General features: G+C 44.3%; 1 protein-coding gene across 1 annotated transcript in view; it reads left to right on the plus strand.

Annotated features, from left to right (window-relative positions):
• The first annotated feature begins 2,749 nt into the window (after window positions 1–2,749).
• LOC115763977 (dynein heavy chain 10, axonemal) overlaps window positions 2,750–22,391 on the plus strand; it is a 33,936-nt gene continuing 14,294 nt past the window's right edge. The window contains exons 1-28 of the mRNA XM_030706782.1: window positions 2,750–3,707; window positions 4,353–4,402; window positions 4,562–4,685; window positions 4,895–5,001; window positions 5,786–5,994; window positions 6,765–6,904; window positions 6,961–7,589; window positions 7,669–7,859; window positions 7,922–8,516; window positions 8,578–8,884; window positions 8,948–9,334; window positions 10,044–10,938; window positions 11,002–11,163; window positions 11,219–11,410; window positions 11,466–11,757; window positions 11,827–11,985; window positions 13,535–13,687; window positions 14,077–14,295; window positions 14,359–14,493; window positions 15,692–16,113; window positions 16,325–16,520; window positions 17,470–17,703; window positions 18,061–18,166; window positions 18,517–18,637; window positions 18,919–19,663; window positions 19,721–20,248; window positions 20,852–21,010; window positions 21,723–21,833. Of these exons, the coding sequence (XP_030562642.1) occupies window positions 3,167–3,707; window positions 4,353–4,402; window positions 4,562–4,685; window positions 4,895–5,001; window positions 5,786–5,994; window positions 6,765–6,904; window positions 6,961–7,589; window positions 7,669–7,859; window positions 7,922–8,516; window positions 8,578–8,884; window positions 8,948–9,334; window positions 10,044–10,938; window positions 11,002–11,163; window positions 11,219–11,410; window positions 11,466–11,757; window positions 11,827–11,985; window positions 13,535–13,687; window positions 14,077–14,295; window positions 14,359–14,493; window positions 15,692–16,113; window positions 16,325–16,520; window positions 17,470–17,703; window positions 18,061–18,166; window positions 18,517–18,637; window positions 18,919–19,663; window positions 19,721–20,248; window positions 20,852–21,010; window positions 21,723–21,833 (8,109 nt within the window). The 5' untranslated portion in view covers window positions 2,750–3,166. The remainder of the gene's footprint in view (window positions 3,708–4,352; window positions 4,403–4,561; window positions 4,686–4,894; window positions 5,002–5,785; window positions 5,995–6,764; window positions 6,905–6,960; window positions 7,590–7,668; window positions 7,860–7,921; window positions 8,517–8,577; window positions 8,885–8,947; window positions 9,335–10,043; window positions 10,939–11,001; window positions 11,164–11,218; window positions 11,411–11,465; window positions 11,758–11,826; window positions 11,986–13,534; window positions 13,688–14,076; window positions 14,296–14,358; window positions 14,494–15,691; window positions 16,114–16,324; window positions 16,521–17,469; window positions 17,704–18,060; window positions 18,167–18,516; window positions 18,638–18,918; window positions 19,664–19,720; window positions 20,249–20,851; window positions 21,011–21,722; window positions 21,834–22,391) is intronic.

The raw sequence follows: 22,391 nt of genomic DNA on the forward strand, positions 1-22,391 counted from the left end.
GGGAGCCGAATCGCAAGGATTTATTAAAGCTGCACCGGCAGGCACCCCGCTTCAAAATGCATCCACCCCAGCCACACAGCCAGAGCATTTCGAAATGTCTGCCGACATTTTATAGGCTAGAACAAAGACCTTCTCACCAGGCCAGCAAGCCGAAGCTGCAACAGCCTGAAAGTTTCTGCATTGCGGAAACGGATATACAACGACAGCTCCGTAAACTGCTGCATGCAACGTGCTGTGGCCTGTAAGCTGCTGTCCCGCCCGATAAGCAGCTTGACCAGCACTACATGTGTGAAAGGCTGACGACGCCTAGGCCTAACGAATTCAAATTAGACTGATCAAGGCTTGCCAGAGGCACAGGCACAGTCTCATTTAATACCACTTTGAAATTTGCCGGACCTGGGAAACCTTGAACTGAAAAAAATGAAACTACTTTCGTCGAATTTGGCATGGCCTGTAGCAAGAATTATGTATAATTCATACATTAAAATCTTTTGAGTCTCCTTTCAAAAATATAACAGCATACCATGGAAGCATAAGACTCATGCTGGGAGAACATTCTTGACCAAACTTTTTTGTGAACTACTTCCGTGGAGTGTGGTCGAAAAAGGTATGGCCTGTATATATATGGGCATATATTATTATCTCTTGAGTATTCTTTCAGAAATATATTAGCATTCCTACGTGCTTCTCTTTTTATAGTCTATATATATATATATATATATATATATATATATGTATAAGACTCAGCCTAGTCAAGGTTTCTTGACAAAGCTTATTGTTCTGTTTATTCATGCGCAAATATAACTGATGTTAATGTGATATTTCAAACAATTATTATCAACTATAAGCACGATCAAATTTATCATCATGACGAATTTCAAGAAATACTCTGCATCTTTAATCTGAGTTCACCAGCACACATTTAAATAGTTGAAAGTGATTCCAATTACATCAACGGTACGCAAAGTACATATGATATGTTTTCACTAAGGTAATATCACACCTGGCTCATAGGGCATTTTCGAGCTCCTTGCACTTGCAATTAAGCACATTGACATACATGCGCATAACTAATGCCAGCGGCTAATTATTTATGTGCATGTGTGTGTGTGTGTCTCTATGTGTTGCTATAATGCTTGGCAGCGCTTGAGAGTTATTAAGCGCAAATGCAAACAAGGCGCGAGCATCCTTCAAGTTGTGTCAAAGCTGTGGTGTGTGTGTGTGTGTGCGTGTGTGTGTTTATCAAACTCATGTGGTGCAGATAGAAGACGCAAACGGAAACAGCAGAGCACAAACATACCCACTTATAGAAGAGGACAAACATACACACACACGCACACACACACACAAGTCAATAAATTCTCATTTTGCGGGCTGCGTGAAGCATTTCACCTGCAAACAAAATGAACGCTTTGGTGCAAAGTCAAGCGACGCAATAATAAATACAAATAAAAACATGACGGATAAAAATTACAGCCACAAGGTACCGAATGTTACCCGAACAATCTATTTTAAGTATACGCACAGTTTGAACCAAGCATTTTAATGATGCTCCTGGTGCCTGCGGCACTTTATCCGACATCCAACCGTTGGCCAGATATCAACCTGGTTTCCTGTCTGCCTGCTTCGATGACAAAACATTCATTTATTTCAATTAGTTTTGAGCTCGACTCTCGTCGCACCTGCCGGCAGGAATAGATCAAGGAGCAGCTCATTGCCCGGAGGAAGTGTCAACAGCAACAAACTGCCTTTGGATTATTGGAAGCTTGGTAATACGCCTAATTTTGTTTGGATTTTACTATGCATGGGACTCATACTGAGCTAAATGAAACAAAGTGACGCACTGCAATCAAGTGATTCCCATTTAAAATCGCAGCTCTCGAAATTAGTTTACTCAAGCAGTCGCTGTAAGTGCTATATGAAGTATATGCAAAATATATATATTCTCTGTGGCATTTCTAAGCAGGCAGCAATCTTTGATTGAACGCAAACAGACCGCGCTTGCATCGCCCCCTAAAGCATTGGCATCTCAATCAAAGCAGCTGACGTGGCGTCTTCAATTGATTTGAGCGGTTGTTAGTGAGGGGCGCGTTCGGGCGGGGAAGTGGCTTGTCTACGACTGCAACACTCAAAGTAAACTCATCGCGAAGCCTTAGAAGGCTTAGCAAATGGGCACACCATTTGCAATAGCTTTGTAAATATTTCTATTTCTATATTTCACTTAAACAGTTATTAAGCCAATGGCAAGCATCCAGCACGATGCAGTCACTTGACCCGGGGCGGAAGTGGGCGCTAGGGTGGGATTGGGTGTGGGGCTGACCTGCCTGGCAAAGTCCCTGGCACGTTGCTAATGTGCATAGCCATTAAGTGAGCGCTGCGTGTTTTGTTTACGCAACGCGTACGCCCCGAGGGCAGCAAACACTTTTGACCCGGCGCTGTTGCATGTTGCAAGTGCAGCTGACAGGTGGCAAAAGGGCATGTGCTGGAGCAGAGCTGGTTGCTAAGCAAACATCAACAATGGCAACAGCCAGCCAAGGCAACGCCACAATATCCCCAACAACAACATCTATAATAATAATAATAACAACAAGAACAGCAACAATGAAAACGAGGATAAGCAAAACTTCACAGTTGGGAACTTAAAACACAAAATCAAGGCAGCGCGGCGATATATATGTATATGTATATGTATATTATGAAAGGAAATGAAATATTTTCCACATAACGTTGCTACAAATTGAGCAGCGCATTCAACATTTCAAAGCGTTTATATTTGGCTTGCAACATTTGGCAACCGCCGCGGCCGCAGACGTTGTCCCAGGTTACATAAAAGGATTTGCAGACGCCAGCGCGCCAGGGCGAGTCAACACGCCACAGCACACGGCACCGCAGACAACAAACAAGCGCAAAAACCAACTGCACAGCGGCAGCTGAAATTGATTGAAAAAAAACAACAACAACAACAAATAAGGAGGGTGCCAACAACAGGAGAAGGAACTCAAGTAGCTATCCAGAGCACGGCAACGTTTCAGCGTTTGATGTGCAAACCTCAGCGGCAACCGGTAACCAAATAAACACACACACACACACACAAACACACTCGGGCGTTGAAGTAGCCAGAGCCAAGTAAGTCAGGAGGGCTGCCTTGGTAGCGCCGCCATTCCCAATGTCCTACAGCACGCGCAGCGGTTCGGAGAAGACCGTGAGTGCATCGGTCCACGAGGATGTTAGCTCCTCGGGGGACAACATCGAAGTAGACGATCCTCGAGTCGTATGGCTGAAGACAATCATTGCCAACCAGTTGGGCGTATTCGATCCAGTTTATGTCAACACTTTGATTGCCGAACATAGGCAGGCTCTGGATCAGTTTCTTAACAAGCGCTATGAACGGCAGGCACATTTGGATCGCGTCATCATGTACGTGTGGCGCACGTTCTTCGACAGGCTCGTGGAGGAAGAGATCACTGTGCTGGAGGAAGTGCCGCGAGCTTCGCTGCCGGAGAAAAAGGAGAAAAAAAAGAAAGGTGCTGCTAAGGGCAAGGGGCGCAAAAAAGGCGGACAGGATCCGGAGCCACCCGCTGAACAAGCCGAAACGGAGGCAGCCGAAGCCACCGATTTTGAGACGGAAGCCGAGGGTGAGGCCGAGGGCGAGGAGGATGCCACAGTTGCCAGCAGCGCCAAAAGCTCAGCACGCTCCAAGCGCACACGTAAGTAATTGTTATCCTTAACAGATGTTGGTTCTAGAATCGAAACGACATGCTTACACATTTTTTCTTTCTACTCGCGCTCATTCGTGCAGTCAGCTCTGATATGGATAATGGTAAATATGACGCATACTTGCTCGATGTTCCTTTGTTCTTTACGCCATTTTTAATTTGGAAAGTTTTGCACCCGCACCTTTTCCCCCCACTATGGTCGAATGCAACGCATAAATTCGTTACCCGTCCAACTTAATATCAAACGCAAATCGTTGTCCTCCCTTTGATTCACGCTGCCCACAGCACATCATAAATATTTAGGAGCCTCATTTCGGGCGCCTGCCTTATATTCATTTCTTTTGCAACTTTTAATTTGAATTCACGCGCCACGCCCACCATTCGCGCGTTCGCGAATGTAGCTCATTTGATTTGCTTTGCCCGGCACAAAGATAACAGCAAACTTTCATTCCATTCATTGCATTTAAATGGAACCGAAAAGTTCCGGCACAATGGCTATGCAAATGCCCCCAACTGCATCTTCTCTCAGCACGTCAATCACAAGCTCACAGTCACATTCATCTATCTGCACTGCACCTGACACGCCGCCCATTCGCCAATGTTAATGCACTTAATCTTATCCTCCCATTACAACAGGTCGCAAAACCAAAAAGAAAAGCTACGTTCCGGTCTACGTCGAGGTTAAGGTAGGTACAAGCATGTCGAAAGCAACTGTTCACTTCATATAGATACCATACATACTACTCTTGGTCACAAAATTATGTTTCAACTGGCTTTTATACTCTTTCGTACAAACAAATTTCATTGACAAATTAAAAATTATAAATATATTCGTCCATTTCTAGAAAATTGTTCCCGCCTATGTGAAAACACCAATTCTTCATTGTCACTTTGGCGAAATGGAGTCTCATACCATGGATCCGAAAATAAGATATGTTTACATAATGCGCAAAAATGCCAGAGAAATTCGTAAGTTGCAAGTAAAATAGATTATATAAATATAATATTTTATGATATATAATGCTTAATGTTTCTTTAACTCATGTTTTTCAATTAATCTCTATTGGGGACTAAACGAATGGATACATAATTCCATTCATATTGTCTTGATAACTGTGATAAACAATGGAACGCATTCTATTGTGCAGTTTCTCATCAATTTTATTATTTTTTTCCAGCCTGGTTCAGGGAGATATCGCAATGCTTTGCCGAAATGCCATTACTGTTTCTATTAGGCTCCATAAGGGGCAACCTCATTGACTCGCTGCGAGACACATTAAAGATGGTAAGTCCGACTAGTAAGCTGGTCATCAAAATGCGCCACTTAATGCCGCAACACAATCCGCAAACCAGAATCACTCAAATTTGCGCCCTTTCGCTCATTTCACACCCCATAAAACGTTATTCAATCAATCAACGGCTTCGGAGCAGTGCCCATTGTTCTCCAATAGAGCTTCAATATGAACCACACTCGCCCTACCCCGCCGTCGCCCCTTGTGCTTAGACCATTTTCGGCCGTGGCCGTCCATGCTTAACCGCAAAACAAAATGTGACGAATTGTAATTAATTCCTAAAACAAGGCAGTCATCTATCAAAATGGACGCTGTGGCGAAAGATTTTTGCGCTTCAGCGCACAACAAGCATTCAGAGGGTTTGGAGGGGTGTGGCAACAGCCTCACGCCCACAACGCCTTAAGCGGACAGCTTCAACGCAAATTGCTTCATCATAGCCTCAAAATGTGTTGCGGTTTCCATTAGGCTGACTGGTTGGCTGGCTGGCAAACTCAACCCCTGAACTTCGACCCGCCGTCCGCCCATAAGACTTGGCAGCTTGCAAATTTTGCGGTCCGTGGGAGAGCAGCAGCGTACCCCAACTGCCATAATATTTGCTCTTTGCATGAAAATAAATTGGGAATTTGTTGAAAATTTTGAAAATTGGTTTTGGCAAATCAACGCGGCAAATCAATTAGATTGCCTTCTCCACACACAGCAGACTCGGCCTATTAGAACAGCATATGAAATTTCCAATTTTATTCTTATTTTTTATTTAGTTTTTTTTTTCTATTGCAGGTTTACAAAAGCGCTTTTCAATTTCAATTTCGCGAACCGGACACCGCGGACACCCAGCAAATGGAGAGTAATGACGCCCAGAGGGAGGGTGGCGGCGGCGCTGGCGATGCCGGGGAGAATGTTTCCAGCGAGGCCAAGGAATCGGGGCCGGGTCTATTGGAGCTATCCAAACCATCGGAATTTCGTTTGAAAGCGCTTAAACAACAAAAGTATTTAACTTTTAACAAAGGCAGCGCGCGGCAACGCGTTCGCCTCGCTTACGGGTGGCAAGGGTTCCGCAGTAGGGGCAATAGGAGGGCGTAACGCCCGCGCTTTATTGGTTATATGCTGGCTGAAGTGCCTGCTCCGACTGGCTTTTTGCTCGACTTTTTTTTTCCGTGCACATTTTTCGCTTGCCCTTTGTTTTGCATTTATCACTGGTTGCCATCGACGCGGCTACAGTTTCTTCTTTTTATTTTTTTTTTGTTTTTCGGGATCCTGCATAACCCTTTTCGCACATAAATTACAGCGCATCCGATAAGAATTTTTATTTTTAATCGGATTTCATGCTGCCATCAACGGCGCCAGCGTCAGCGTCAGCGCCAGCGTCGACATCAGTGTTGTCTTTTCCCCCCCTCACCATTGGGTTTGGAAGCCAACATTTATGGCACATCCTGGTGGAACCTCACTCAGCCGTGCATTGGGTTTTCATTGCTTTCATTGCGGCCCCTACTCAAGCAGCCACTTGACCAGTGAGCGCTGTTCTGGTCGTCCTTTTTAGGCATACACTTGTGCATTAAAAAAAATGCCTTCGTCGCATGGCAGCCAGCGCAATCGGAGTGAAGTCCTTTTTGTCCTGTTTGCTCGCTTTGTTGTCCTTTGTTGGCATTTGCTGCTCATTTCGCTTATCAGCGGCTTTTCGTTACGCTTTGTGTTAATTTTACATGTCGAGCGACTTTAATTGTGTTCATTTGTTTATTTATTTTCTTTGACATGGCAGAAAGAAAAAGGCAATGGAAGCCCAGGCCAAGAAGCTGCAGCAGGCCAAAAAGGCAACAGGCAAGCCCGAAGCAGATGAAGAGGACGAAGACCAGATGCACCATGTACCCGTCGATATGCCATCATCATCTGAGGAGGAGGGTAAGTTACTTGCCAGAATTTCGATAGCGGGATAATACATTGAAGCCCTTTTACAGCGGAACAGAAACCTGAAAAGCTTACTATTGCCGAGCGCTGGGAAAAGCTGCTGAATGAGACCAAAGCTAAGGTGGAAGCGGAACATATTGCCGAGGAGTTAACCCCTCCACGCATTAAGCCAATACAGCGTCGATTGCTCAAGGAGATTGAGGAGTTCGATAGTGAAATCGTTTGGACTATCAATCATATTGTGTGGGCCTTCAATCTGCCCTCGTCCTACGTGCTGCCCGGCCAGGAGGAGACCGAATTCGAAGAAGCGGTCATACGCGTACCGGTGGATACCAGGAAGCTGGAGCTTATACCCACTTACACACAAGTACAGCTTGAGGATGTGGTGGACGGCTGGATGAAGTATCTGAATAAGACAATGAAGTCCTTGAAAGATAGCAAGCTGGATGAGTTTACACCCATGGCCGAGTATCGCTACTGGCATCAAATGGAAATCGATCTATACGGCACACTGGAACAACTGAAAACAGAATTTGTATTGGCCGTACTCAACCGACTGACGAACGATGGCTCCGAGGTGATTGCCGAGTGGAATAAGGTGCTTGCCAAGACAGAGGATCGCTTTAAATTGGCCAAAGAGAACGCAGACTACTTGGGCACCGTAACAGACTACTTGGAGGTGTGTAGAAATCAGAAATCAGCCTGACATCGGCTTCAAGTCTCTAGTCTCTATCCTTGTTTCTCCATCTCTTCTTCAGAAAATACAAAACTATGACAGCTTTAAAATGGCCATAATGCAGATACCAAATGTTATGGTCGGGCTGCGCCACATCTGGACCATGTCCAGCTACTATTGTCGTGATCCCGAAATGCAAGTGCTGCTCTGTGAAATATCCAATTTGTTCGTGCAGAAGGTTAAAAAAATAATTAATTTTGACAATATATTTCGGTGAGTACAGAGTAGAGAGAAGGTTTCTGAAGTTCAATTATTTATGGCTTTATAATTGTCAGTTATTCTGCCTCGTACACCTATGAGACGGCCAACAACTGTGCGAACTTGTTGCGCTGCTGGAAACAGGCCTACAAGGTGAGCCGTCAGCACATTGAGGAGTCCGGTGCCGGCTCCCGCTGGGAGTTCGATCGTGAAGCGCTCTTCAAAGAAGTGAATCATATATACCAAGTGTCCGTGGATATTGCGTATGTGGGGCGCGTGTTTATACAGTATGAGAATCTGTTTGGACGCAATCTCAAGGCACTGATCACCGATCCGGCCATTGTGGATAATCTAATGCGTAAGATCTATCGATTGCTAGATGATCTGATTCGCAGCGTGGACTATGATATGTTCTTGCCCAGCAATTGGGAGAACTGGGAGTACTCGCTGGAGCAGTTCAATAGACGGCTCGAGATGCTAGAAATTGAGGCAAAGGCGGTCATTGATCAGAGCATTAACTCGCTGCTCTCAGCAAAAAAGGGTATTAAACTGCTAATAAATGCAAACTCCATCGATACGCGCAAGGTTCTACAGGAGTTCGTCTCCACCAAACATGAGAATCTCTTACGATTCTTCGTTAGCGAGATTAACAACGTGGAAACTGTCTTCACGGTGCGTAAATTTGTCGCCGATTTATTTTTTTTATCGCTGTTATTATGGTATATATTTACAGCACCATAAGAAAACGCCGCCAATGGCAAAACTGCAACCGGCCAAAATAAGCGCCGTCTGTTGGGCGCGTTTGCTGGGCAGAAAACTAAAAAACTCTGTATTGGCCTTCAAGACCGTGGAAGACGATCCGGCTATGCAGAATAGCTTCCTGAAGCGCAGCGCATTCAAGCAATATTTCGAATTGATGACTGTCATGTACCAATTCGAAAAGATACTCTTCGAGAAATATATGCAGAACTCGACTTTTATAATAAACCATACCAATCGCTCATACATATTGAACATACAAATATGCAAGGAGGAAACCAGTAGGTGTTTGTTACCCCGAACATTAAGCTTTCTACTAATCGAATTTTTCATTCGCAAAATAGTGAATTATATATCGGAAGCCACGCAAACACTGAAGGCCAAGAGCCGGGGCAATTCAGCATTGCAAGTGCATAATTCACAATATGGCGGTAGCTTGAGCCTAATGGAAATGGAATCTGAAAACAGTCTGCATGGACAACTCTCGATGAGCTTCTTAGAGGAGGACGAAGGTGAGAACACACAAGCTGCTGTAGATGCCGCTCAAATAGGTGTCATGTGCAAAATCAATCGATTCACGGTACTCACCGCGATGATCATGTGGATGGTGGGCAAGACACGTCATGCGAACCTGCAGCTTAGCAAAGCAACCTCCTTTTTGGCTAGTATGAGGGAGCGAAAGCCAAAGGATATCACAGCACGGGATCGGGAGTGCATGCAGACTTGTGAAGGTGAGTAGACAAGCCCTGATTCTATTTCATCACATCACTCTCCTTAACATTATATTTATTATAGTGCTAGCATTTGAATAATGTTGGTACCAACATTTTATCTGTACTTCGCAAAATAATACCAAGTATTTCATCCTCCCAACAACCAATTTCCCCGGCTCAGAAACTTAAGCCCCACAAACCATATTTATTTGTGTTTTTTCCAGCTTGGAGATATATGTTCCCAAGACCCCATCTTAGCGCTCACATTCGACCCAAATGGTTGCTCACAGTTTAATTATTCAGGCAGCACAAACTCTGTTTATATTTTAAGAATAACTTATGTTTTTTCGTCATGGCAAAGCCAGAAGTATATATGTCCAATTTCAAATTCAAAAATTCCATAATTAATACTTAGTCTTACTACGTCTTAAATATTTCTTAATACCCTGTAACTATGCAATGAGGACAAATTCCTTTATAGTCCGTATTTAATTATATTATTAATCCAAAGTTTGCTCTAAATATAGTTGAAAATTTGCTTTACTGTGCATATCAATATTACGGGAAGCTGTGTACTTATGTAATTTTGCAGTTTTCTAGTTCATTGTTCAAAAAATAAGTAATCAAATGAATAATTTGCTGATATGTTGCATTACACATTACCAATAACAGTTTCTATTATTAATTATATATAAAATTAATCTGCATTCCTTTCTGTTTCCACAAGTACTCATACGTGCGGAATCCCAACATTTGTTGCCAATCTGGCGAGAACTGGTTGGTGAAAAGGTTCTGATCGAGTATGACATGCACTTTGTAGTCAACTTGAATCGCGAAGTGTTCGACACTATGTTCGAGGGTCAGCTATTTGAGCAGCTGGGCTTTACGCTTCCCACGGTGCTGCGCACTGCCATTATGAGAAAAGACATTCTATTCAAGGACTTTGAAAAGCTGTCCGAGGTAATCAATCAATACAATGCGCTTATTAGCAATTTGTCCATGTCCGAAGTGGTATTTTTGCGCGAACACATCTACGACACAGAGCTGTTCATACAAATGGGCGTGGGCCGCTACACCTGGATATCATTCAACATTGGCAAGTTTTGTGACCAGATCAACTCGCAGCTGCGAAAATTGACTTCAATCGTATCGCAAATCAATTTTATACGCATGGACTTGCGCAACCGTATCGATCAAATCCAAAAATATAATCTGTTTAATCTGGATGACGAAGTATCTGATTCCAAAGAATCCATAACAACAAGCACAACGCCTAGCCATAGCATAGCCCATGACTCCATGAAAATTTCAATGGCGCGCACCTTCAAGTCGACGACCGGCGAGATAGTTACAATCATGCAGGCCGAGGAAGAACAAGATATTCAGAAAATTTATCAAGAAATTGCCTGTGGTACGGGTGTTTACAGCTGTCAAGGATATTTCGAGCTGCTGGAGTCGTCGCGTAATCAGAAAGCGGCCCAGATGAAAAAGCTTTACGATTCCCTGGGACCGGTGCTCATTAAACTAGAAAGCTTGGTATTGGGCACATTCACGGGCCGCTCGGAAAAAATGCGTAATTACTACGAGTTTTGGGAGGAGGAGACCTATAAATGTATTATTGAGTGAGTTTCTAACTGAAAAGTGTATAAAGACAATTCATCTTCATCTGCATTCGTGTTCCACAGCATGACCTATAGCAACTTAAAGTGTTATATCAATCGTCTGCTATCGAATGAGCCCATGTTTGAGGTGAGCGCTGTGCTGCTCATGTCCGAAATTGTGCTAGAACCGTCGGCAAATGAGCTGCAGAACATCATTATTACCGCAGCCAAGGATTATCTGACACGGTAAGTACTTGATTCTGAACAAACCCTTGCTAACGCGTCGCATAACAAAACACAGCTTGAAAATATTTACACGTTGGATGAGTGGCACCTGCCTCAACTGTCCGCTTATTGATGCGGGCTTATCGTGGAAATATAATTATACTTTTTACGAAGATGTCGTGAGCATCAAGGACATAGTGAATCTTATCATAAACGTACACGAATTGGCCGCAAAAGTCGTGGGCGAAGCAAAAGGCTTTGTGTCGCAGTGAGTACAAATATTCCTGCCTGTTTATGTAAATGCCTCCATTCGGCATTGTCAGATTTCGCAAGTACTTCAATCTGTGGGCCTTCGAGAAGGAAATGATATGCCAAAAGTTTGTGGAACGCCAAGTGACACTGGTCGAAATCGATGAGAAATTTACATTTTACTCGACCATTGTGGAGACCCTGCAGCAAATGCGCCAGCACCATGACGTCAGATGTGTGCGCATAAATTTGAGCCCATTACTAGAAAGCATCAAACAACACGCCAAGGACTGGTGCACCACACTGGGCGAGGTGCTATTGCAGCATGTGAACGACAATATGAGGAACATGCGAAACGAAATCAAAGTGGGTAGCCACAAGCCATATGGTCCACTAGCTCTCTACCAGTTCAATTACTCATCTACTTCTCCCTAGTTGCTGAGCATGAATCTTAATAAGACCACACGCGAGCTGGAGGACTTTAAGCTGGTCATGCAAACCATAGCCACCGTCCAGTCGTCAACGTTGACTAATGAGCAGAAAATACATGAGATGCAGGAGACCTTCACAGTGCTAAGTGAACACCAAATAATGGTAAGCTAACTGTTTGTCTTTCCGATTCATTTTTTTTTTTATATATAAAAACTGAAATATGTTCCATAAACACAATCTCTAATACTAACAGAACGTTGGCTATATAGAGAGTATGCCGACAATATGCTCTATTTTAACCTGAAGAGCCAAGTTGATTCAGCTGCGACAGTCTGACCGTCCGTCTCTTTCTTTCTGTCTGCCTATCTATCTGCTGAATTACGCCGATCTCGGCATCATATGTAGGCTCTCCTATGGTGCATGCAAATAAAAATATGTCAAATCATCGATAAGTTGACCGGTTCCGCTAAATCTATAAAAAAAACGTCGGTAGCTTCTTTTTTCCAACATTGTCACAAACTGATTTTTCCGAGGTAGAGCCTTGTGATTTGGTATGTACACACTTTCGGATGGATTGCAGCAATAGGCTTGTGTGTGTATGTGTAATTTGTGGATGTATGTAGAAAAGGAAGCTAGAATGTTTGTGTTCATAGTGTCTAGTCCTAGTCGAATAATTGTCATATTCGGGTCTGTATCCAAATGTCATCAATCCAACTCTCCATGATATAATTAAATCTAATAAAACCAATATGTAGAGCCATATTCACTGGCTTAACGAAATTCGCTTATGTCAAGTTGCTCCATGCGCATATTTGGGTACTCAAATGAGCTGTTCTGGAAATCCTTTTCGAAATCCTATAAAGCCTTCGCGGCCGGCTGCAGCTACAGACTGTTTACATATGCATATTTGGTGGTCAGTGAGTGGAGCATCATTTGAAAATGGCTTTCCGTATTTGGCACAACACATACACTCACACAGACACACAAAATGGTTACATAAACGCAACAGTCGAACTAGACACAGCCAGCGGGTGGCAGCAGTTAACTGCTAACGGTACTCTCCGGCACAGTTAGTCCACCATTTTGTGTGTCCACCATTTTAGATTCGTTCATTTATTGATGGCATTTCGTTGCGGCTGCGGCGCTTAGCTCTGGCCCAGACAAAACGGAATTAACTTGCATTTTATATAAATTAATGAATGAACAAATGCACACTCACACACACCCACACACACAGGCAGCCATGCAGCGCAAAAGCTGCTAAGGCTATATGAAAATTTATGCAACGGCGACCAACTGCGGCGACGGCCCTGAAAGCTGTGCTATTTTTTTTTTCATACCCAGTAACCAACTAAAACGGGTGGATAGGGCTCTAAAAATCCTATGTAATAGTAGAAGATATTTTTGGCACTTTTAGGGTAAGGTCAGAATATCAGAATAAGAATATATGTATATCATATGAAGAGAATTGCACTTTTATAAACAGAAATATTTCATAGGGCATCGTCTAGGCGAACACGCAAGACTGGAGCAGTCTTTTTAATCCGAGTTTCAGTTGCGGTTGTGGAAGCGGCACTTGGCTGCTCGTTAGTGGAATTCGGCACTATTCATGATTATTATTTGCACTCAGCAATAATTGAAGGACATTGCTTAATTTGAATGTGGGTGCGTTCTCATGTCTTTTCTCCTTTTTTTTTTTTCTATTTTACAGTTCTCGTATGAGGACATGCTGATGGCCCATCATCTGGAGAAACGCTGGAAGCGTCTATTTCTATCCGCGCTGTATCGTTCGGAGAAGCTGCAACCAATTAAGCAAAAGTTCGCGGAGATGACTTCCGTAGAAATCGACGTTTTCTGCGACGATGTAAGTTGTCAAGACAATGCCAGGCGTTATTCACTGAGGGGGCGAGACAGAGCCTAGGTATGGGGCTTCAGTTGGCGCTGTCGACCCTGCATTTCCTCAATTTTGCGTTTTCTGCAATTCTGTTTTGTTTCCCTCTATTATTATTTCCCTTCAATGGCATTTTAATTGGATTTTTCCTCAACCATTATTGCCAGTTGTTAGCGGTAACGGCGCTGTCGGCGTAAAATGAATTAACTTGAAGTGTTTATTATTTGAATTAAGGCATGAGGCGCGAGGGGCGATAGGCGAAAGGCGTGGCACTGCGAGCCCTGCACAAAGCGCAGCAATCAAACAGTGCCACTTGACGAGTGTACTGCACTAACATTGCGTTGTCCTTTCATTCTCCACAGCTGGATGAATTCATCAAGGATTGGGACGAAAACGGACCTGGCTCCTGCGGCCCCGAGCTGGAACGAGGCGTACGCTTGATGGATCCGTATGGCCAAAAAGTAAACGAACGAGAACTGAGGCGTCAGGAGTTGGCCAATGCCGAGCGTCTGTTTGACATGCCCATGGTGGACTATCATGAATTTGCACGCGTACAATCCGAGTACGAGGGCTTGCAGATGGTAACGACCCAATCCATATGACAGTATCCAAACAAAAGTTGTTAATATATATTCGCTTATCAGATCTACAAGCTGTACAGATCGCAAAAGAATGGCCGCGAGATCTGGGGCAAGACATTGTGGGTCGATTTGGATCCCAATTTCCTGACCGAGGGCGTTGAGAGCTATCTGAAGGAATTCCGTAAAATGCCCAAAGCGGTAAGTCCTAAGGCGTTTCAGATAAAAAGTTTGCCTAATTGGCAAAGTTTTCGGCCAGCTTGGAGTTTTTCATAAAATTGCAGAGGCGTTAAAACAATAACAAGCAAATACTTTGCATTCAGTTCGCTTTGATACCCTGTATTGGCATAAAATCAAGCGGGTAGACTTTTTTTTTGGGTACCCAGATTTTCTTGCGTATCTAAAATTGAATCTGACGTATGAGTTACCAATTTTTGAGATTCATAAAGTTCATATGCGCCTGATTTTAGAAGGCATGTCTGATAGTCGAACTCTGAAAACTTGTTGACTTTTCCCTTTACAACAAACAAGGAAAGTGAAATTTGGCCTAGCAGCGTCGAAATTTTGCACCTAAACTGATTATGACAAATTGATTTATTTACTTCACTAACAAGTTTCTGAGGAATTTCACTCTGGCCAGGCCAAAAGTTTGTCGCGCCAAAAAGTTTTGTTCATACAAATGAACCGAGTTGTTGGCGAAAAGTGGGCGCACTCGGACTGAAAGTGGGCGCGGTTGGCAGTTGAATGGGACTACATTCGCATCTCTGAACAGTGATTACATGCATAGATTAGCATGCAAACTATTTCATTAGTTTATCATTAATATAAATAGCACAATGTACGGAAATTTGAATATAATCAGTTGGCATGCACACATTTTAATGCAGCTTTTATCATGCATAATTTTGGATGGGCCTCACGGCCTAGTCGGCAGGCATAATCAGTGTCCCAAAATGCAAATCAATTTGTTCAATATTGAAAATAATTAAAATGCCAACGGGTGTCGATTGACGCCAGCGCCGGACTGCACTGTGCTCCTCCTCGCCATGTTGACAAGCCTGCGCTCCCTGCTGTTGCCCGTGCTGGAATTTAATTTATGCCCGCACAGCGCCGCACCAGCCATGCATCGAATGTGTGCATGTGCAAACAATAAGAGCGAGAGGCGAGGACAACGCGCGCAAATGTAAACAGACTGCGCTTTTTGGCCAACACAGCAAGCCCGCTGCCGTTGACCAAAACCAAACCAAACCAACAAAGCCACAGCCGCAGCACTTTCGTCATAATTCAATGCGTATGCAGCCACAACTGACAGCAGCCGACCACCGCACTATTGTTTCAACTGATTTGACGGCGCTAACTAACCGTTTACCCTCTATCCTATACCCTTTCGCCGCTGCAGGTGCGCCAGCTGCCCACAGGCCAGCAGCTGGAGATCCACATGAAGCAGTTCAAGGCCACGGTTCCGCTGATGGTCAGTCTCAAGCACGAGGCATTGCGCGAGCGCCATTGGCTTCAGCTGATGGAGAAGACGGGACAATATTTCGACATGTCGCCCGCACGCTTCACGCTGGACAACATGTTTGCCATGCAACTGCATAAGTATCAGGAAATCGCCGAGCAGATCCTCACCAACGCCATCAAGGAGCTGCAAATCGAGCGAGGCGTACGCGCCGTGGAGGAAACATGGGCTGCGATGACTTTCAAGGTAAACAAGCACTTCAAGGGCATGGAGGACCGTGGCTGGATATTGGGACCAGTTGATGAAATAACGCAAGTCCTTGAGGATAATGCCATGAACTTGCAGTCAATGGGAGCGAGTCAGTAAGTTTTGCCAGCGTACTTCTTATTGAAGATATTCGAAATTGGGATCACAATTAGCACTATATACATGGTATTTTGCTAGTCGAGAGTACACTCAAAATTCACATACCCTTCCCCTATTTAATAAAATTATCTCCATGAACATGGTATCTCATAGTTGACATCCCTCTCAACTGGAGTATTCTATCATCTATTTACTATTCGTTTGCAGATTCATTGGCCCTTTTCTGGAGACCGTCAACCGATGGGAACGCGCACTGGCGCTCATTTCAGAAATCATTGATGAGTGGCTGGTCGTACAGCGAAAGTGGCTTTACTTGGAGGGCATCTTCATTGGGGGCGACATACGCACACAGCTGCCGGAGGAGGCGCGCAAGTTTGACGACATTGACAAGTCGTACCGCAGAGTTAGTATTTGCTGTTTGGTATATATATTTGTTTATCCTGGTTATTTGCCTGCTCGCCACTGCCATTTCCAAAATATCTACTCAATTTATTTGAGTTGATTTAATGTACGCCGACAATATGGCGACGCCTTACTTAACGGTAAACATAATACGCATGCAAACGACCACTTTGCGTATTCGTAATTGTGTTGCCGCACAAATACAACTACTACAAATACATACTATATATGCCTACATTCAGACAGCTCAGCTCCTACAGCCATACATCACACACACATTACATTACATTACACATACGCACCGTCAGCCGGCGCTGTGTTTACCAAAGCCAAACGCTTTCACCTTGCCAAGCACACACACACACACACCCGTTTGTCTGCGAGTGTGTGTGTGTGTGTGTGTGGGTATGGGAGAGTGTGTAGATTTGTGTTTGTGTTAGACGCTTAACTTCACTTAACCTTGCTCGCCACTCGCTTCGTTTACTTTACGTTTCATTTGCAACATTTGCCGACATATTTGATGCCATTTATGAAATGATTTATTATTTTGATTTGCTTTCGACATTCGTATTATGTTTATACCCTTCCAAACAAATGTGTTCTCTAATATTTTTATGCAGCTTACAAGGACAGTAGTTATATTTCCGTCCTTGCTTAAAGTGAAAATACCCTTTCAGTGAAAACTCGTGTAAAATATTTAATATTAGGCAAACATATATGGTCTAGGTCTAATAATATCTAAAAATATTATAATATTTTATCATGAATTGTAGTTAAATTTCTCTTCTTTAGTTGCCTTTTCAAGGGTATTTCAACAAAGCACTAACAAGTTAATATATTTTTCTTTTGTGTTATGCTTGATGGTTTATCGTTGTTGTTGTTTTTTTGTTGCGCTCATTGCTTTTCATAATAATTTACTGTTCTAACTGCCGCTTCCTCTTCCACTGCAGATCATGGTCGATTGTGCCAAAAATCCGTTAGTGGCGCCATTTTGTGCAGTGCCCGGACGTTTATTGGATATACAAAGTCTGGGAATTGGCTTGGAAAATTGTCAGAAGTCGTTAAACGAATATTTGGACTCAAAGCGTCGCATTTTCCCGCGCTTCTATTTCATATCCACCGATGAGCTGCTCTCGATTTTGGGCAGCAGCGAGCCATCTGCAGTGCAGAACCACATCATTAAGGTGGGTTGAAGTTTTCGACCATGTGTGAGTATGGGTGGGTGAATCTGGGTGTGGTTATGAGTGTGACAACAACAGATTTGCTAAACTGCCAGCAACATTATTTTTATGTATGGCTGGGCGTGAGTGTGCGAGTGTGTGTGTATGTGCGAGTGTAAGAGAATCTTGCCATAAAAGTTAATGTCACTGTTTATGCTTTCTGGCCAATGTCCAAGGCGGAAATTACGCCATTTGTGCAGCACATGCACTGGTCGAAACCCACAGGCCAGAGCCGTGGTAAATTTTTATGAATTTATTTGGCTTATAAATAAAAATGTATTCCTGCGCATTGATTTCACAATTTTCATTCCGCATCCGCAGATGTACGACAATATCAAGTCGCTACGCCTGGTGAAGGAGGGCGCTCACACAATTGTTACCGCCATGATATCCAGCGAGGGCGAGGTCATGGAGTTTCGCGTTTTCAGTAAGTACACCCCGAGTCCCACTACCGCTCCCAATCCCTCTCCCAATCAGCCAGCAAGCGGACAGAGTCCCTACGCACTGATTGCCAATTTTAAAATTGAACTTTTTTATGGCTCAGCTCTCTGCTCAGGCTGGCTGGCTGGCTGGCTGACCAATTTCTTTTAATTAATTTGAAGGCAGTCGGCGCTGCCATTTTCCCCTGCTGGAGATGATTGGGCATTCGATTGTTGTTGTTTTTGTAATTTGGGTACTCTGATTTTTATTGTTTTTGTATACACTTATTGATATTGGCGACTGGGGTTTATTTATGTGGTTATTGGCCTTGTTCTTATTGTTTTCGTTTTTGGACAGCCCGGGCGCAGGGTCGCGTGGAACATTGGATGAACGATGTGCTGGACGAAATGCGCCGTTCGAATCGCTATATAACCAAGACGTGCATCTACGACTTCGGCACCGATCTGGTCATTTCAAGGTAAGTGAACAACATAAAATATATATATATATATATATGTATGATGGCTAAAGCCAGTCGCAAATGTGACACGGACTCCGCTTCCGCTTCCGACTGCCACACCCATCTGGCTCCAGCCCCTTTTATGGCCAGCGATTTACATTGAGACAGTGCTGTATAATTTTGTCATTTGGCGCGATTTATTATTTTATTTTGTATAAGCCGGCCGGGGCGCACGTCCCGGCATATTTATGGCCAATTGCATTAAATTGACAGTCATTGGGCACTTTCGATTTCCACAGACCGGACTGGTTAATGAACTACCAGGGCATGGTGGGCCTGGCAGCCAGCCAAGTCTGGTGGACGGCCGAGGTGGAGGAGGCATTCGATCAGGCCCAAAACCATGGCAACATGCGTGCCATGAAGGATTTCCTCATGAAGAGCAACTATCAGATTGAGGAGCTCGTACTGAAAGTGCGCTCCAATCTATCACGCAACGATCGGCTCAAGTTCAAGGCCATCTGCACCATTGATGTGCATGCCCGGGATATTATAGATAACTTTGTGCGCGATAACGTGCTGGATGCCAGCGAATTCAGCTGGGAGAGTCAGCTTCGTTTCTACTGGGTCAAGTTCTATGACAACTTGCATGTGCTGCAGTGCTCCGGTAGCTTCGACTTCGGCTACGAGTACATGGGTCTGAATGGACGTCTGGTCATTACGCCGCTGACGGATCGCATCTACCTAACCATTACCCAGGCGCTGCTCATGAATTTAGGCGGCGCACCGGCCGGACCCGCCGGCACTGGCAAAACCGAGACCGTCAAGGATCTCGCTAAGGCGATGGGCTTGCTCTGTGTGGTCACAAATTGTGGCGAGGGCATGGACTACAGGGCCGTGGGCACCATCCTGTCTGGCCTGGTACAATGCGGTGCCTGGGGCTGTTTTGATGAGTTCAATCGTATCGACATATCGGTGCTCAGTGTGATCTCCACACAACTGCAGACCATACGCAACGGTTTGATACGCAAGCTCAAGCGTTTTGTGGTGCGTAAAATTCATTTTGTAATCTTGTTAAACACTTCGTAACTTTCCCCCCGACAGTTCGAAGGCGTTGAGATCAGTCTGGATCCCAAGTGCGGCGTATTTGTCACCATGAATCCAGGCTATGCGGGCCGCACTGAGCTGCCCGAATCGGTGAAAGCTCTATTCCGTCCTGTGACCTGCATTAAGCCGGATCTGGAGCTGATTTGCCTGATTTCGCTGTTCTCCGACGGCTTCCTCACGGCCAAGGTGCTGGCAAAGAAGATGACAGTACTCTATTCGCTGGCTCAGGAGCAGCTCTCCAAGCAGTGCCACTACGATTGGGGTTTGCGGTCTCTCAACTCTGTGCTGCGCATGGCTGGCGTCATGAAGCGTCAGTCGGAGGATCTGCCCGAGGCGGTGGTCCTGATGCGCGTGCTGCGGGACATGAATTTTCCCAAATTCATATTCGAAGATGTGCCACTGTTCTTGGGCCTTATCAAGGATCTGTTTCCTGGCATTGATTGCCCACGCATAGGCTATCCAGACTTCAATGCAGCAACGCGTCACGTCCTTGTCAACGATGGGTACATACTACTGCCCGACCAGGTGAGTGCTTCTACGCTGCCAATGGCTTTCTGTGTTGCGTGTGCTGGTTTTGCACAGTCATGACATGGCTGACAAGCAAAAACTAGCCGACAGACAGACAGACCAAAGAGCTATAGAAGTAGTTGCTGGAGTTGTCCTGCTGCAGTCCTGTTGTCATCGTTGACACTTTGACACTTTGTAAATTGCGCTTTGTCGCATAATCGCAAATGGTGGAAATGTTACAAAGCATTTTGCAGGACAGAACAGAACTGCCCCCACCCTCGTGCGGCTGCCTACATCTAATTTTAACTTTGCTCAGTTCTCTGTGTGTCCCATCTACTATCTGATTTCTGCTGACAATTTTCACTAATACAATTTTCTCTGCCTTCGTCTCCACCTGGCCATTTTTACCATCCAATTTTGCCATTTTCATCAAACAAAACGTTGCACAAATGACACAAATGTCACACACAATGTCAACTGCTGGCCAACTGATGTCATGGCGCTCGTCTCTTTGACCGACCGCCCGCTGGCGACATCATTTATGACAAACCCCAACAACGGCAACGGCAACGGCAACGCCTTCACCTTTACCTTTTGCCCTCGCACACTGTACGACGGCAGGAAGACAAAGTGGTGCAAATGTATGAGACCATGATGACCCGCCACTCGACCATGCTTGTGGGCCCAACAGGTGGCGGCAAAACTGTTGTCATAAATGCCCTGGTCAAAGCGCAAAGCCACATGGGCCTGCCCACCAAGTGCATTGTGCTTAACCCTAAGGTAAGTGGTCCGGCACTTCTGCCTCCCTCCATACACACACACACAAATCGTTTTACGTTTCGCACAATTTTTATACTCTAAACATAAAGCATAACAACTACAACATTATGTTTACAAAAGTTGAATACTAGGAGCATACGATTTTCTTAAAAAGTTTAAATAGTAAAAACATAAAAATTCACTAACTACAAGTATATGAATTTATTAGATTATAGTATTTACTAATGCAGTTTATATTATCTTTGAAAGTTGGGGGAAAATAAAAGGAAAGAAAGAGTATTCATTTTTCGTTGCATTGAGCTTAATTGTGGACCTTCCCCTCAGTTTTTATGTCAAGTTCTTCCATTATGACCCAGCTGGTTAGCAGTGGGACATTCATGTGATTTTGTTTCCCTTTAATAATACAGTTCTCTTTGTTTTGCTTTCACAATAGAAAATATAAGTGCACTCAAAATTGTCCAGTTTCAATAGAAACTTATGCAATAAGTAGTTGTTAACAGAGCAGAGATACAGAGTCCGACTAAATTGCAGACGTTAAATGGGTTTTTCACAAGTTAGACCAGAACTATGTATGTCTCATTTTGAGAGTACACAGTTTTAAAAACAAATGCATGTTGTACTCTAGGCAACAAATACTATTTGCATGTGTAATACATATAGGAAAAACATGCATAGCTCTTGAAAAACTCTTTAATGTGAACTTTTCTCACAGGCTTGCTCGGTAATTGAATTATATGGTTATTTGGATATGGAGACGAGAGATTGGATCGACGGATTATTTTCAAATATATTCCGTGAAATGAATAAGCCAATAGAGCGTGAGGTAAGTACAGGAAACGAAACACCTCCCCAATATTCTCTGGCGCTGGCTTGCGCTGGCTGCTGTCGAACCACCGGTGGGTCACACAGAGCGTCACCTTGCACCTTCGCCAACGACGCCACCGCGGCCGCCATAGTAATCCCATTTGAATTGAAGTGCAACAGCAGCTAATCCTCGCACACGCACAGGCTCACCTACACACGCACACACACACAACAACGTTCAGTGTCAATTCAGACGCTAGCTGAATATAACAGACGCGAGTTTCTAGGATGTGGCTGTGAATGGGAGGTGGCATGGTGTGTGTTGGTTTGGCGTTCCATGTGTATCATTCATGCGGAAATCATGCCATTCGCTAATACATCCCATTGCACAACCTGCGGCCGAGGCATTGCCTATCGGCAATAACTGAACATACTCAGTCTCCTGGCAACTCTTTTGCTTACTCGGGCATTTGGCCCGCCGAGGTAATCTCTTGCACTAGCTTTGCCCACTACGCCAGTGACGGTGTATATGTGATAGCCATAGCTTTTGCCAGCGCCAGTCAGAATCTGCTGGCAT

Source organism: Drosophila novamexicana, unplaced genomic scaffold (assembly GCF_003285875.2).
Source record: "Drosophila novamexicana strain 15010-1031.04,08,12 unplaced genomic scaffold, DnovRS2.1 tig00000817-arrow-arrow-pilon, whole genome shotgun sequence".
NCBI classification, from domain to species: Eukaryota; Metazoa; Arthropoda; class Insecta; order Diptera; family Drosophilidae; genus Drosophila; species Drosophila novamexicana.